Source organism: Charadrius vociferus, unplaced genomic scaffold, assembly GCF_000708025.1.
Source record: "Charadrius vociferus isolate BGI_N301 unplaced genomic scaffold, ASM70802v2 scaffold218, whole genome shotgun sequence".
Taxonomy (NCBI): domain Eukaryota; kingdom Metazoa; phylum Chordata; class Aves; order Charadriiformes; family Charadriidae; genus Charadrius; species Charadrius vociferus.
The window spans coordinates 2202686-2217374 of record NW_009650084.1 but is presented as its reverse complement, the minus strand read 5'-3'; the positions used below and the strand labels follow the sequence as shown (position 1 = coordinate 2217374).

Here is a 14689-nt window from a genome sequence, read left to right as displayed (position 1 = left end):
GGATATTTGCCTACCTCTAGCTGTGCAAGATTACAAACGTCTGCTTGCCAAGCCCATTTTCCAAGCATCTCCACCACAGAGCTGCATCCTGACCTCTATGCAGCTGAGTCCCTGCTAACTCTGCATTTATCCAGGCTTGAAGCAAGGAACGCAGAAATGCTTCGTAGGCTTTTCTGTGCCTATTTGTAGGAATTGGTTTGCAGCGTGGTGGGATTGAACTTGTTTGTTCCTCCCGGGCACCTTGGGGAGGGGGGTGTGCAGAAATGCTTCCAGCTGCAGCATTTACAGTGAAATTTCTGGCTATTTCTTCCCTTTTATCTCTCTGTTCCAGACAAAACCATGGCTTCGGGATTGTTGGATGGGAGCAGCATCCATGCGGAAAATACAAGCAATTATAGTGGCATTTTAACAGCAGTTTCTGATCCTAGCTTTCAGTAGAGGGTTCTTTGTAAAAGGGGCTGCAGCTCCTTTTTGTTCATTTAAGTGCCAGGTTATGCACGTTTGCATGTCTCTACCAAACCAGAAGCTAGTCACTTTTGCTGCCTTGAGTCTGGTGACTCCAGCTTAGTCAGCCAGGAGCCTGGGTCAGTTCAGTGTTCTCAAATCAGTAGCACAGACAGGAGCAGTGGAGCTAAACTGTGCTTTCAATCACCTTAATGTAACCAGCATTCCAGAAGGTAGTGTTTGAGCGTTTAGTGAATGGGTCTTTCAACCTCTGGTTTGTGGGCAGGCCTTCGACTACCCTGCCAGAGGAGTACAGTGTGGGATAGCATTGACTCGCTCTGCAGACCTCAGCTGACTGGAGTTTTAGATGCGTGAACGCAGGCACGGCATTTCCCTGGCAAGGCACATACTGCCCAGATGCCAAGGAGGTCTGGCGGTTTCCTGTTTGGACAAGCGAGGGTATTACTCTCTCTTAGAAATCCAGTTATTAACAAGTTGCATGGGTGCAAACTCTTGTTTAAAGGACCTCACCTGCTTAGCTGCTCTCCTAAGATATTTTAACTTTACTTTGGAACATCTAGCAGAAGATTTAGTTACATACTTGGCACTTGCAGGTTGCAGTAGAATGCACTTTCGGTGGGCTGAAGGCAAGGTTATACTACTTCCTAAAATGTTTGGATGTCATCGTGGTGAATGCTATCCATTATTATGGCATGCTGAAGCTTGAACTTCTTTTTGAGCACATGGGTAAGGAATTTTGCCAAGAGTAGGCCACGACATGACTCTTGAAGGGAACTGGGAAATACAGTGTTCATAGCTGGTGTCAGTAAAGGAAACCTTGCCCGCAGTATCTTTCCTTTGCAAGGTCGAAAGATGACAGCATGATGCATCCTTAGGGAAAATTAATTACTCTTGTGGGATAGATGTTGCTTTATATGCTGCTATTGTGGTTTTCTGTTTATTTCATTAAAATTCAATCTTTTATTAAAACCACTGGCTCTAATTTCCTGATTCTTCCCTTTGCAAGCACCGAATGCCAAAGTTATTGTGTAGCTAAACCAGTTCATCAGGAAAAACACAAGTAGTGATATGACTAATAATATATTAAAAATCATTGCAGACATTCTGCTGCCAATCCACATCTAATTAAAAAAGCTGAAGAGTACATTTAAGCCAGGTGTGGGCAAAACAGTACATAGCTCTCTCTTCCAAGGAGCCATGGAAAACGAGCTTGTATGCTGTTGTAGGCAGGCAGAGTAGATAGGGTATGTGTGCTATTGCTGGCTTGTGGACTCGGGTGGAGAAGTCCGGATGGACTGCAGAGTTTTGCAAGAAGCTGCGTGTGCTCACTATGAGTGCACTACCTGCTGTCTGCTCCTGGTGCCTCAGGGTGGCTGCTCTATGAAGGCTTCCGTGGCTGATTAGATATCCTTTGTACGTAGCAGCTCCATAGCAATTTATCCCTCCATGTTCCCTCCCTTCCCCTCCTAGCTGTTTTTCGCAGCCAGTGTCTTGCACTGGCTCATCTTGGCCCGTTCCCTTTTTCCATAATAATTGTGGAAGTGTGCAAGGGTCCTGGGTGTCCGTGTTAGTGCAGTGCAAGTGAATATTGTGTTTCATAGCACAGCAGCAGGCTAGCAACTGGATAAATAGCATCATGATTTTCTGCATTGCTGTGCTCTTTCAGCAGTAGTCTGTCCATCCGTTCCTTCAAGCTTCTTCCTCCTGAGGTCCTTTCCAGCCTGACTGATTCTGATCTTCTGTGTGTGGTGTTCTTGTTTTCAGTGTGTTGGGGTTTGGTTGTTTGGTGGGCTTGTTGGAGTTGTTTTCCAACAAAAGATTGGAATTTGGTTTTGGGAATCTATTTTATAATTCCCATGTGAAAATCGGGACACAGAACACAGATTTCTACTAAAATGAATGCACTGCATTTCAGGGAAAAGCTTCCATGATAATAAAAAAAAATAATTAGTTAAAACACATAAATTCTTTGCTCCTACTTTGTTAATTTTCCCAATTACAGTAAAGGGTTACCTTTACCCAGATAGAGCACTGGTTTCTACTGTGACACCACTTCTTTTTCAGTTCTTACTGAGTAGGTTGCTTCCTTACAAGTCCTGGGTACCCAGTCACAGAACAAAGATTTTTCAGGAAATTGTGTATTTCAAGAGTAGAGTGGGAGTAGATTCAGGTTAATTTTACCCCCTCTGGCTCTTCTCCCCTCAGCCACCTCCACCAAAAATTGCAATCACTGGAATATTATTTTGGGGCATTCCTAAATGTCGAGTATTTGGTGCCGCTAAGAAATGAGAACTGTGGGGGAAGTTGTTCTATACAGCACCTTCATGGGATGTGTGAATCCCCGAGAGGAAGCTCTTGTTACAGATTAGTTCTAGTGCGAGTATTGTGTCTTGTAATACAGTTCATTATTGCTGATTTTAATCACAGCGGGCTGGAACCTGTTTCCCTTTTCTTATTCAAATGTTGTGGGCTGTAGAATCACTGTTTTGGAGAGTCACTGAGTATTCGGCTAACTAATGCAAAGCAGAGTATCTCTAGCAAGAGACTGCCCAAACCCCTGTTATTAGGACTCTCTACATGAAAGATAAGGAGACTGAAATTTGGGCCTGGCTGTGAATATTGCAGAGGAAGGGTCCGAATTTCAGTCTTTGGTATCTTAGTTAACCAGTGTGGCTGTAGGTCATGAGGTTGGATGGCAGCAGCGTGTCACTCTCTCCTCCTCCTCGTTCTCTTCTCTGCTTCGTGACTAGTGCCAAGGTTGCCCTGTGAGTCCAGCCCTTAATTTCTGGATGTCCTCGAGCACTTAGGAATTGAGTGAAGGAATTGCTTCTGCCTTGTTCTGCACCAAGCTGAACCACTGCTGTTGTGGTATAATATATTCTGTGCAAAGAAAGGTAGTCCATTGGGAGATCTTGGAGCTAGAATCTCCAAAATCATAATAAACAAAATGCTGTTTGAAGGGAAGGGGTGATGTCTTGGTTTTGTCATTGATACCTGTATGTGTTGCTGTTCACTTGTGTGATTGGTGTTTGGATTTCAAGTCTTTTCTTAGTAACATTTCTTAGTATTTTTAATTAGCAGTGTTCTCTTCTAGATCCTTTCCCATATAAATAATTGTTACATGGGACAAAACTGAACAGGTGGTTCCTGCTCATACGTAGAGTTCTGTCAGAAACCATTAAATAGGTTTGGGGGTGAAAGTAGAGGTAGTCTGAGCTGTATTAATTGTGCAATTAACAGTAAAGGGTCTTCTATACGCTACGAGTATTAAAACAGGAAAGTCCATGCCAAATATGGAGATACAGATTCAGCTGAAAATTGATTTTTGCTTCCAGGGACAAAATACTCTGTACAGCCATTACTGCTGTAAACAGCTCTTACACAAATATTTTTTTAGACCATATCTTCAGTAATAGAGCATTTAAAAGTGGGCTTCATCTCACCTAATTCTTTGTGTCTAAAAATAAAGCAGTAAGGTGTCTGTGATAGCTGAGGAGAGACAAGTATGTGTGTTAGTGATTCATCCCACCCTAAATGCAGTGTCTAAGCCAGATAGGATGAATTGCTCTCCAGTGGTGAGCCATTTCACCTTTAAATGGCAGCAGATGAGATAGGTCCTGTCCACAATCAATAGGAAGCAGAGGTTCTCCGATGAATGTCGTGTCCTTCAAACTGGTGTTTGTCTTATGGGGGGGTTTCTTATCTCTGTTACTGCTTTATTACAGTTGCAAGGTTACCCCCTCCTTCCCCAGAACTTCCTCTCTGAGGTTCCTTGTCTGTCTTCAAGCAGTTTCTTTCTGGCTTTAGGGAAGAAGGGGGAAAGGAAAATAATTAGGGTAGTTTTTTGTTTGAGGTTTGGTTTTGTTGTTGTTTTAAAAAAAAAAAATCAAAAATGAGCTTTCTAAATAAGACAAAGGACTTTGTATCCCCTGATTATTTGTTTTATAAGGGGAGAAAGAAAAAGCAAAGATCACTCAGTATGTTAGATTAGAAACTGATACCTCAGAGACTTGGTACACAATAAAAGTTGCTTGGCCAATAGGTTTTACTTAGCAAGATGAAATTTCTCTTCAGAGCAGAGGTCAAATGTCTCAGGATTGTGGAGGACGTGCTAGAGAGGTAGGAACTCAGATTATTATTCGGAAGAAATGTCTTTATTTCTCTGGGGTGTACCAGTGTCCCAGCCTTCCAGAAGCTATTTACCTGTCCGTATACTTTCATCCTTTGTAACTTCCACATTATCTTTTTTCTTATACTTACGTGCTTTTGGTGGACAATGGATCTTCAGGATTCTTGATTCAGCCTGTTGTTAGATATATATATATATAGACAAAAAGAGAGGTTCTACCCGGTAGTCAGATGACGCTTTTGAGGAAGTGTGAAAAGGGGCCAAACAATAACAGCAGCAGCCAAACCTTAAGTGTTTTGGGAACCGAACTTCGCCAAAATTGGTTCCGTGGATTGCTCATAATGAATTTAAGAGAATACTTTGGAGGGACAAGGACTTCTGAGACCTAGTGTCTTTCTTCAGACTTCCTTATGGAATTTGTTGGGGAAATCTTTTTTGGTTTTAAAAATGAAGTGTCATGAAAGACTGGCTTACCAAAGTTGACATACTAGAATAAATTGGTGATTCATATTAGTGGGAAGTTGAGAAGTAATCATTTTAAGTGTACCGAAGGAGTTTGGTGAAGCTGCTAATGTACAAAAATATTCTAATTAAAACCACTTAGAAAACGAGGTTGCAGGAAATGGTATTTGTATCTTCAAAAATTGGGGGAAGATGGTCTGAGTGCTCTCTTACATAATATCTTGTGAACCTCTGGGACTCAGTGCCATATGATACCTATCAGAAGAGCTTAGTATGGTTCAAAAATAATTGGACTGTTGGATGTTTAACATTCATTTATACAGAAAAAATCCAGCCCATAAACCTGGTTGCTAGATCCGCAGCCTTATTTTATTATAACCAAGTGAGTCAAATTAAACGTAATTGTTAATGAACTTAACACAGCAGGGTCAAAGCAGTACAGTTTCTGTGAAGGAAAACTGAGCTGCGTGCATCTGTGCAGATTAGCATTAATGAATAAAGAAATGACTCTGTCTCGTAAATTTCTCAAAAGCTTTGAAAGTAAGGCACTCTGCTTTTCAGTATGCCACAACTAAGTCTAGGTACGTTTTAAGATTCCATCCTTGTACAGCTATTAAATATACTTATTCATAAATTTGAATAATTTAGTAGTAGCTGAATGGTACGGGTTGTGTAAAACTTGCTGTTGGTTCAAAATTATTTCAGTAGCTGAATATAAGAGAAGACTTGTGGTGTTCCCCTAGGATCCCAAGGAGGGTGGGCACCTGGCAGTCTGTGACACAGCCCAAGCCGAGACCCGTGCAAGCGTGTGTATGTCATGGAAAGGTTTTTATTCTATAAAGGCTTCTAATGGAGCTGCAGCTGTATGTTGAGACAAGTCCTAGGGCTTGGAGCAGTGAGTAGTGTTTCAGTCTCACGCTTATGGCATGCAAGCAGTGCCCAAACAAGCAAAAGCAGTGTCGAGTTGAAGCATACTGCTAAATTCTGATCATCCATCTAAAAATAGAAGGGAAATATTTCTACTGGTGTTGGAAAAATCAGAATCAGGTAGGAATGAGTTAGTGACAGTATGTATATGCCATAATTAACAATTTACAGGAAGCAAGATGGGTGGTGTTTATTTTGACCACAATACAAGAACAGAGGTGCATTCAGTACCCTGAACATTAATTAAAAATGGCTTCCTTATTCCTTACGTAATGTCTTGCTAACCTATGGAGCTCAATGCCATATGATAGCTAATCTGAAGAGCTTAAGAACATTCAAAAATAATTAGACTTTGGGATAGATACCATCCTCTGTTATCTTGTACAGGAGAAAGATAAACTTTCCAGCTTCAAAGATAAGTTGGTAATGACCAACATTCAAAAACACTTGACGGTCAGCCATTGCTCATTAAAAAAGCTTGAGTATCAGTCATTGCCACTGCTCGGTTAGGAGAGAGATCAAGGGCAGACAGTCTGCTGGTAGATACCGCTTGCTGGAAAACACTTTTGGAAATGGTCTTGTAGGTTTTGCTTTGGAAGCATAAAACCTCCAGGACCATGAGTTGAAGTGACATGTCTTATGCACTGCTTGTCCTGGGACATAAACTCAAATACTGAAATGGGGCTATCGTCACAAAGGCAACTAAAGTTAATGTTAATGATAAATTTCTATCATGGCAGTACTCATTTGAATATGTCTTTTTTTTTTTTTAATTGGAGATGCATGTGTACTCTGTGTGACTTAGTTGGCATTGCACGCCTCCTACAGCAGGGAGAGGGAGTGCAATTGCTTGCTTGTTTGCATATCAACACCAAGGCGTCAGTTGTGGAAACCCTGTTGATTATACTTGAACCAGGAAGAGAACAATGTAACTAAAATAACCAGTTGATATGAAAATGTCTTACAGTAGTTTGCAGAACATAACAGATTGTTTTCTATCTTACTTTGAAAAGAAACTTACACGATCAGATTTATTGTATGAATTTGTTTTGCATCTTATGGGATTTAAATTAGCAAGCATCCTAAAGTTATCTGCATATTTTTGCAGGGTATTATAGAAAAATCGAAAGTGAAAGGAATTCCTATCATTATTGATGCTGTAAGTATTTTCTTGATTCAGTCAGTGGTTTGACATTTAAGAATCTATTCAGTAAATGTTCTTCTTACTGGTTTTTGCAGGATGGACTGTGGCTCATTTCCCAGCAGCCTTCTCTTATTCAAGGCTACCAGCGAGCTATTCTTACTCCAAACTACATGGAGTTTAGTAGACTGTATGAAGCCATGGTGAGCTGTTTTCCTTTTTGATATTTAAGTATGTGCAAGTTTAGTCTTTTCGTTTTAAAAATAAACAACTTATTACTGGCTTGAACATTACGTGCTGTTTCTTATCTGCGAGAAGTATTCTCTGGGGTTTTATTCCATGGGATAATTGCCACAATAATGCATATTCTTAAACAGAGCTCGTTTTTAAAGATGACCCATTCTTATGCATTTTTTGGCACTGCAGTGGGTGTAGAAACAAATACCTGGAAAGACTGATGATGCTCTTTCTTTTTTCCCCCTCCCATACATATGCTGAAGTAGCACGTGTTAGAATATATTGTTCTAGTAGTAAAATATGTACTGTGTATGGAATTCTTGTGTTGTAGCTTAGAGACCCCGTAGACAGTAGTGATCATCATGGATGTGTGTTAAGACTCAGCCAAGCCATGGGGAATTTGACAATTGTTCAAAAGGGAGAAAGAGACCTTATTTCAGATGGAGAGAAAGGTAAGTGAAGCCTTTTGCTTTTAGCAATGTGATTTTTTTTGTTTGTTTTCTTTCAGTTGTAGTCCAGTGGTTGGACTACATATAGTAATTGGTTGACTGTATTCCCCTGAAGATTGAAGGGGAAGGATGGCTGTCTTTGCAGATCACCTTTTAGATGATTTGTGTAAATTGATGTTTTAAAAGAGTGCAACTTAATTTATTTGCTGAAAAAAAGTTGCTGATCTTATTTCTCATTTCAAGGGCTGTAACATGTTTTACATGACACAGGTATTGAGAAATTAATTTTTTATTCTTTGTGAACTGTTTTAGAATCCTTAGCTGCGATGGTCTATATAAGTGCAGATGTCCTTGCTAAATTTCTGCAGAATAATATTGTTGTTTCACCATATATTGGTGTGTCTGCAAAATGAATACATCATGAGGTTCATGAGCTGTTCAGTTCCTTGATACTGTACACCATGCTGTAGATTAGCATGTAAATATATAACTTGTACATTAGCCCTCACAAAAAACAAACAAAAAAATTAACTCTAGATTACCATTGCAACTTTTTTAAAACAGTCAATTACTAATATGGTTAAAGTATACTTAATAAAATTAGCTGCCTGTCTGATGCTTTTTAAACTGATCATTTACTGTGATCAGTATAAAATTAATTCATGAGTGCCTTCATCACATTTTGACTACATAGTCTTATTTCATATACATAACAAGCAGCAGCTCTGCCTCTAATTACTTGAAATGCTAATCTCTGGTAAATGTTTATGCCTCTTCAGAACTGGTTTGTACATACAGTCAATTTCTCATTATTGGGAGCCACGGGAGTCTTTTATAACAGAAAAACAGATGTAATATGACAACTGGTTTGTGCAGAGCCACCTTCCACATACCCCCATTAGTACAGATACTTTAGCAGACTGTGAAGCAAGCTGGGATCTGGAAGCAGTATAGTTATGCCTATGTGATGAAGGACTTTGGTTATATAGTACCCAAGTTGTGCTGCATGAAGTCTGCTGTTATATTTGCACCCATAGCAGGCTTGATTTGTAACCTTGGGCAGTCAGGACAGGCTTAAGGGAGGATGAACTCTGCCAGAGGATAAAATATCCTGGCTCCAGTTTATGCCAGCTAGAGAGCTGTAGAGCACCGTAGCCTATCTTCTTTCTCTGTTTTTATGTCAACAACATTCTTTTTATGTAAGATTGTGGTTTTCTTAATGAATGTCAGGAAAACTGGATGAGTGCTTTAGATTGAGCACATTACCTGGTATATCTCTGTTCTTGTTTTGAGCTGTTATTCTTGAGATCAGTGTACACCCATTTGAGCTGTTATTCTTGAGATCAGTGTTTGAGATCTCCCATTTCTGGAGATGGGACACTCCATCTTCATTGTCTCTTGTCATGCAGGATTCAAGAAACCAGGAAGCAACTGAAACACTTTCCGATTTCAATTTTGAATGTTCGAGTGTGGTGCAAGTTTGGTGTATGTCTTGTGTGGTTTTGGGGCTTTTCATTGGTTTTATCTTTTTTCCCACCTTGTTCTTTGTCTCTGTTGCGTTCCGATATTTTTTTTCTCTTGGGTAATTGGCTTTTTGATTTGAAATAAAAACAGCTCCGTGCCTTTATAGCAGTTGTTTAATGTCCAACTATAGGCTGCTTTCTTGTTCTTACCTTGTTTCTATCACTGATGCTTTCTCCTTCCTGGATTACAGACATTACAGCTGAGCTGTAAGAAAGCAGTTGTCAGGTTTAATACAGGTTATAATGGCTGTTACAAACACTGTTTTTAGGGTTTGTATTGCTTGCAGGAAAGTTCCTGAGAATTTTGCAGAAGCTATAGACTTCAGCTTCCTTTTAACAAGAATGTTCTTTGAGTCTGGGAGTTACTGTCGGCCAATTTTTTAAAAGCTTCTCAAACGCAAAATTGCATTGAGAAAGGAGATTCTACTGTCTGCTCTGTGCCACAACACAGAACATGTTGTCATGTCACTCACCTTGAATTCTCTCCCAGGTTTTTCACTCTTAACTTCTTTTTTCATCTGTCTGTTCTTTTGATCTGATGTCATTTTTTTTTCAGCTAAGACAACATACATCATGATTCCAGTGTGAGGGAAATCCAGATCATTGGATCAGGCCAATGTCCTCTGAGAACAATCAAATATTATTAAAAGATCTGTGTACTACCCTTGCCTTTTATTTTTCACGTCATCATCCGTTTGTAGTGCTTAAACCGTAACTGTTTTGGGGCATTTCCTGCTTGAGCTCATGTGCTTAGCACACTGATGCTGTAGTTTCCATATATCACTTTTAAAATTTCTCCTTGGGAATATACTGCATGCATGCTTTCTGGGGAAAAAAAAAAAAAAAAAAAAAGAAAAAAAAAAAAAAGTAAGTCTCAATGGTCTCCAGGAAAAGCAGAAGTTGCAAACTTAACAATGTTGCTGTAGTGTTCTGTGCTTGGCTGTTGGGGAAGGAAGGCTTTTTGAAGATGCCGAATTCTGCAGCAGGGAAGACTGCTGTGGTGAATACTTTACAGCTTAGAGTGATAGTAGTGGTTATTTTCACAATACTTTTATTCACGAGTCTGTAGGAAGTTCAGCAGACAGTTTACTTCTGTTAGTTGAAGGCAAAAAAGGTTATCAGGTGATTTGATAGTGAGCTGGAAGTACAAGGGCTGGTGAAGGATTACTGTTAGCAGATAGCTCTGTAATCTAAGCAGACAGGCACAATAAATTCTAATTGGAAGCGGAAGCTTAAATTCAGATTAAAGGTAAGGCAGATTTTATTAACAGACAAAGAAATCAGCTATGACAACATACCTAGAGTTTTGATAGATTGCCAAATTGTGAAGTGTCTGGACACCTTTGAGGTTTGTTTTTACAGATCAGATTAGGTGATGCAGGTGATTCTGTACGGCCATAAAATCAGTACTGAATCATGTACATGGCCTCTCTGAAATCAGTACAGGTCCTCCACTATAAAGGAGGTTTTTCTCAAATTTGTCTCCATTTCAGTTATGAGCTGCCAACTGCCCTGTAAACGTAATCACCGAGATTTTAAATTAAGTTTTATATACTCTTTTTCTCTTTCCTTTTGCAATTTCACGTTATAGCTTGGTCTACAGTTGTTGATTCCCTGCTCTACAAAGATGAGCTTCACCATGCTCTTGGTAGGTGATATCAGTGCCATCACTGACCAGGGTAGGAATGAGTACTCAGCCTGTGGGTAAAAGGTAAGTCAGCTTTTATTCACTATGGCACAGCTCTCTAAGGTTTTCTTTTTATTATTCTTTGGAGAACTGGTCAATAATAAAGTGTGGTTATACCAGTCTTAGTTCCTAACATGTTTAAAATTTGGTTAGGTCCTTGAAGTAGAGGAATTGGATTTTTGTTTTTAAATGTTGAGTTTTTCTGTATTTTCCCCAGCACCCGTGTTTGTCCTCTCCTCCTTTCCAAAAGGCAGACTTTATGGGTAACTAGCCTACTGCTAGTGACTAAGTACCTGTGACTACTTTTACCTGGAGCCAGTAGCCAAACATTGTTTCTCTCCAGTTGCTCAGCTCCAGCTACGGTCAAGAGAAGCAAAGAAGCATGTGAGAGGGAGTGCTGAGTACTGAATTTGGGGTAAAAAGCCAGCTCTTGCCATAAATTCCCAAGCAGTACAGTAATTTTCACCATTCATTCCTTGGACAGCCGGAAAGGGAGCTTATTCAGTGCTTGTCAGTCCCTGGCTCGTTCAACTAAAAGCTCTTACGGTGTCCAGCTGCCCAGCAGATTTTGCCTGGAGAGGCAGCACCTTCGTCTCTAGTCCTGTTTCTGCAGAGGGAGCAAAACAGGGTGGCATGGTTCCTGTCCACTGTGCCACTGTGCTCTCTCCGTTGCCCACGCAGCCCTGCCTGCTGTCTCCCTGGCACTGCTCATCTGCCATGACGTCTGTCCCCTAGCTCCTGCACCTATCCAGGAAACGTAATATAAAATTTGGATTATTTTCTTTTAACTTAAATTGCCTAGTCGCTCACACTCAAGGACCTATCTAAGTTTTAAAAGTGTGATTAGGGAATATAAAAGTATAAGCACCCTTTATATAAAAGCCAACTTACATTTTCCACATCAGTTGAGTGATTTCTCCAGCCCAAATCATCAATATTGGTTTCCCTGTCTGTATGCACTCTGGGACATGTTTCTGAGAGTCCATAATCTCCGGCTATGTACTTTTGTGAACTAACTTGCAAAAGGAAAAAGACAAAATTCTTACTAGTATGAATATCTGCCAGGTCAGAAATGTATATTGGTGAAAGATTTTACTCAAATCTGATAATGGTCTAAACCCAAGTCTTGCATTTGATGGAGCAAAATGGTCTTTGACAGCTACATTATTTTGCATAGCAAATGGAAATCTTAAACCTTTTAATTAAACAAAAGTGTTTGTTTTTCTGTGGGGTAGCTGATGTTAGCTGATCTAATCCAGTTGAATCATAACAGAAGTCAGAATGGTCATACTTTTCTTGCGCAGATCCTTGAGCACGCTAGGATAAGTGTAATACTTCTGCTTTGTAAGAGGAAAACAAGTGCAGACAACTTGTTCAGGACATTCGAGGTGCAAGAATTTAATTGTAATCTCCAGGCTGTCTTTTGGTCTGCAGCCTCAGTAAGTGCGATGTTTCACGTAGGCTCTTTAGCTTTCTTTATCACCATCAGTATTACGTGTTTAACCTTCAGCTATACCATATTTCACATTCTGTGCTCTAAACAAAAACATCAAAAACGAACCCCTGGTTTTTTGGGTTTTTTTTCCACTATTGTGAACGTTGTAAATTGAGAGCACACAGACATACATTACTTTTTAGATTACACAGCCCTTGGTTTTCTAACTGTAACGTGTCTAGGAGCTAGTGTTGTAAGTAGGGCTGCCTGTGTACAGCCATATCAAAATTTGAGCTTCCCAGTTAACTCGTAGTGCTTGATCTCAGCAAAAGTATTAAATTCTAATTCTTTTCCTTCAAAGAGAGGGCAGCTATTTTCAGTTACATAACAGGCTGTTTTTTTAATTAAGCATACAATACCCATAAATGGGTCATTCTTCTGGGCTTTGATCTGCCAGCGCAGTTAGGACTGGGATTTTCTTCAGCTTAAAACTTGCTGGCGATGGTATAGTTAAGCATGACGCCATGGTCTGAATGCGCCCCAAATGCTAATGTTTATCTTGCCTTCAAGGGCTGCTGAAAAGGGAGTAATGGTAATTTATTTTTTGGCCTGAAATATATTAAGCATAGAGCTACTAAATGACTTGGCCATAGTTACCCAGGAAGTCTGGGGCAGAATTTTGAATTGTGTGGAACCTAAAACTCTTGAATTTCTACTTTCCAATATCCTGTCAGTATGACAGCCTTCATTTTTTTTTGTTTCTGTTGCACTCATATTTCAGTGCAAACTGTTTCAATGGACTTAGGTAAGCAAGAAGTCCGGGTGACTGTATGTGAGGGATGTCTTGTATTTGCTGTGTACAACTCTGGCAATATTTATGCGCTGTTTAGTCCCTGAGATTATGTTGAAACTGTTTGATAGGGCTGTGGTTGTTCTGACTCCAGCAGGTCTCCTTGCCATACTTTGTTCAGCGATTTCTTCAATGATAACATTTGCATTTCATCTAGCCTTTTCTTATCACAATATACGTATGCTCCATGGGCAAGTGTTAGGGAGCTGGGTTTTTTTTCAGAAAGTTACTTAGGATAAATCAGTTTTCATTAAAAGACTGTTTATTAATTACACTGAGGTGAGGTTTTTTTCATTCATCACCCTGTGAAATAACAACATCAGATTTGGTTGCCCAGACCTATTAAAAATAAAACAAGACACCTCGGCCCAGCAGCAGAGTGGTTGTGTGTTTCTCTCTCTTAAGGTCTGTCAGTTGAACTATAGATGAACCTCTCCGTTATTTTGATTGGGACTGGTGTCAGACTAATTGACCTTAAGTGGCCCGATTGCTGCCTTTCAACATTGACACATTGTGGTGATTTCAGTGTTTGCAGTTTCCCTGTTGTCCAGCATCCAGTCCTCTTGGTCTGCTCAGCTGTTCCGAGTACCGCGTTTTCTAGGCTTTCTGATGTACACCTTCATTCCTAGTTGAATATGGTATAGCCTCACTGAGCAACGGATCAAAAAATACTTCACCCTCATGTAAATACGTGCTTCTGCATCTCTCCAGGGAATAGAACTTCCCACCTTCTCAGCGTCATCGCTGACTATTCAGCCATGTCCATCTAATTGAGGTCTTGTAACGTTGCCACTGGTTGTCACTGCTCAGTGCAGCATATAAGGACGGCACCCCCGTGGTCTTAAAGAACTGCTCAAGCTGTCTTCGCAGCAGGTCGCGGATATTTAGTGGGGGATGTTGGATTGGGGGAGTGGGAAGACAGCAGTTTTATTTTTGTTATTCTAGGAGAAGGCTGGGAAAAGCATCAGGAAGACTTTGTCCTTTGTGGATTTGGTAGTATGCCAGTTTGTCTTGATGGCAGTGTGGGATTCCTCCTTTTATTTTAAAAGCTCTTAATGGTGACTGTAGTTCAGAGGAGTTTTTCATTCCTTTTCCCATTGCCTGTTGGAATGTTCATCATCCTTTTATTTTGCGATGTTCTTTGAGGAATCCGGCCTCTGTGCAAGAATTGCCCGAGCATTATACCTTTCCCCTCTCATTTGAGTGAATTTCCTGTAGTTCTGCTTCTTTGAAGGTATTGCATGGATTTGTTTTCCAGCATCTGTGTGCAGAGTACAAAGGTCTGCTTTTGTTGTTGCCTGTGAGGTAGTCTGCACATATTTGAGACTTACTTTTTAAAAAGTCACAAACAAAAGACCACTTTTTTTTTTTTTTTTTTTTTTTT

General features: G+C 40.1%; 1 protein-coding gene across 1 annotated transcript in view; it reads left to right on the top strand.

The window, feature by feature from the left end:
* CARKD (carbohydrate kinase domain containing) overlaps positions 1-14689 on the top strand; it is a 46959-nt gene that overhangs the window by 26942 nt on the left and 5328 nt on the right. Inside the window, exons 6-8 of the mRNA XM_009892137.1 lie at positions 7092-7142; positions 7223-7327; positions 7693-7813. Coding sequence (XP_009890439.1) covers positions 7092-7142; positions 7223-7327; positions 7693-7813 — 277 coding nt within the window. The remainder of the gene's footprint in view (positions 1-7091; positions 7143-7222; positions 7328-7692; positions 7814-14689) is intronic.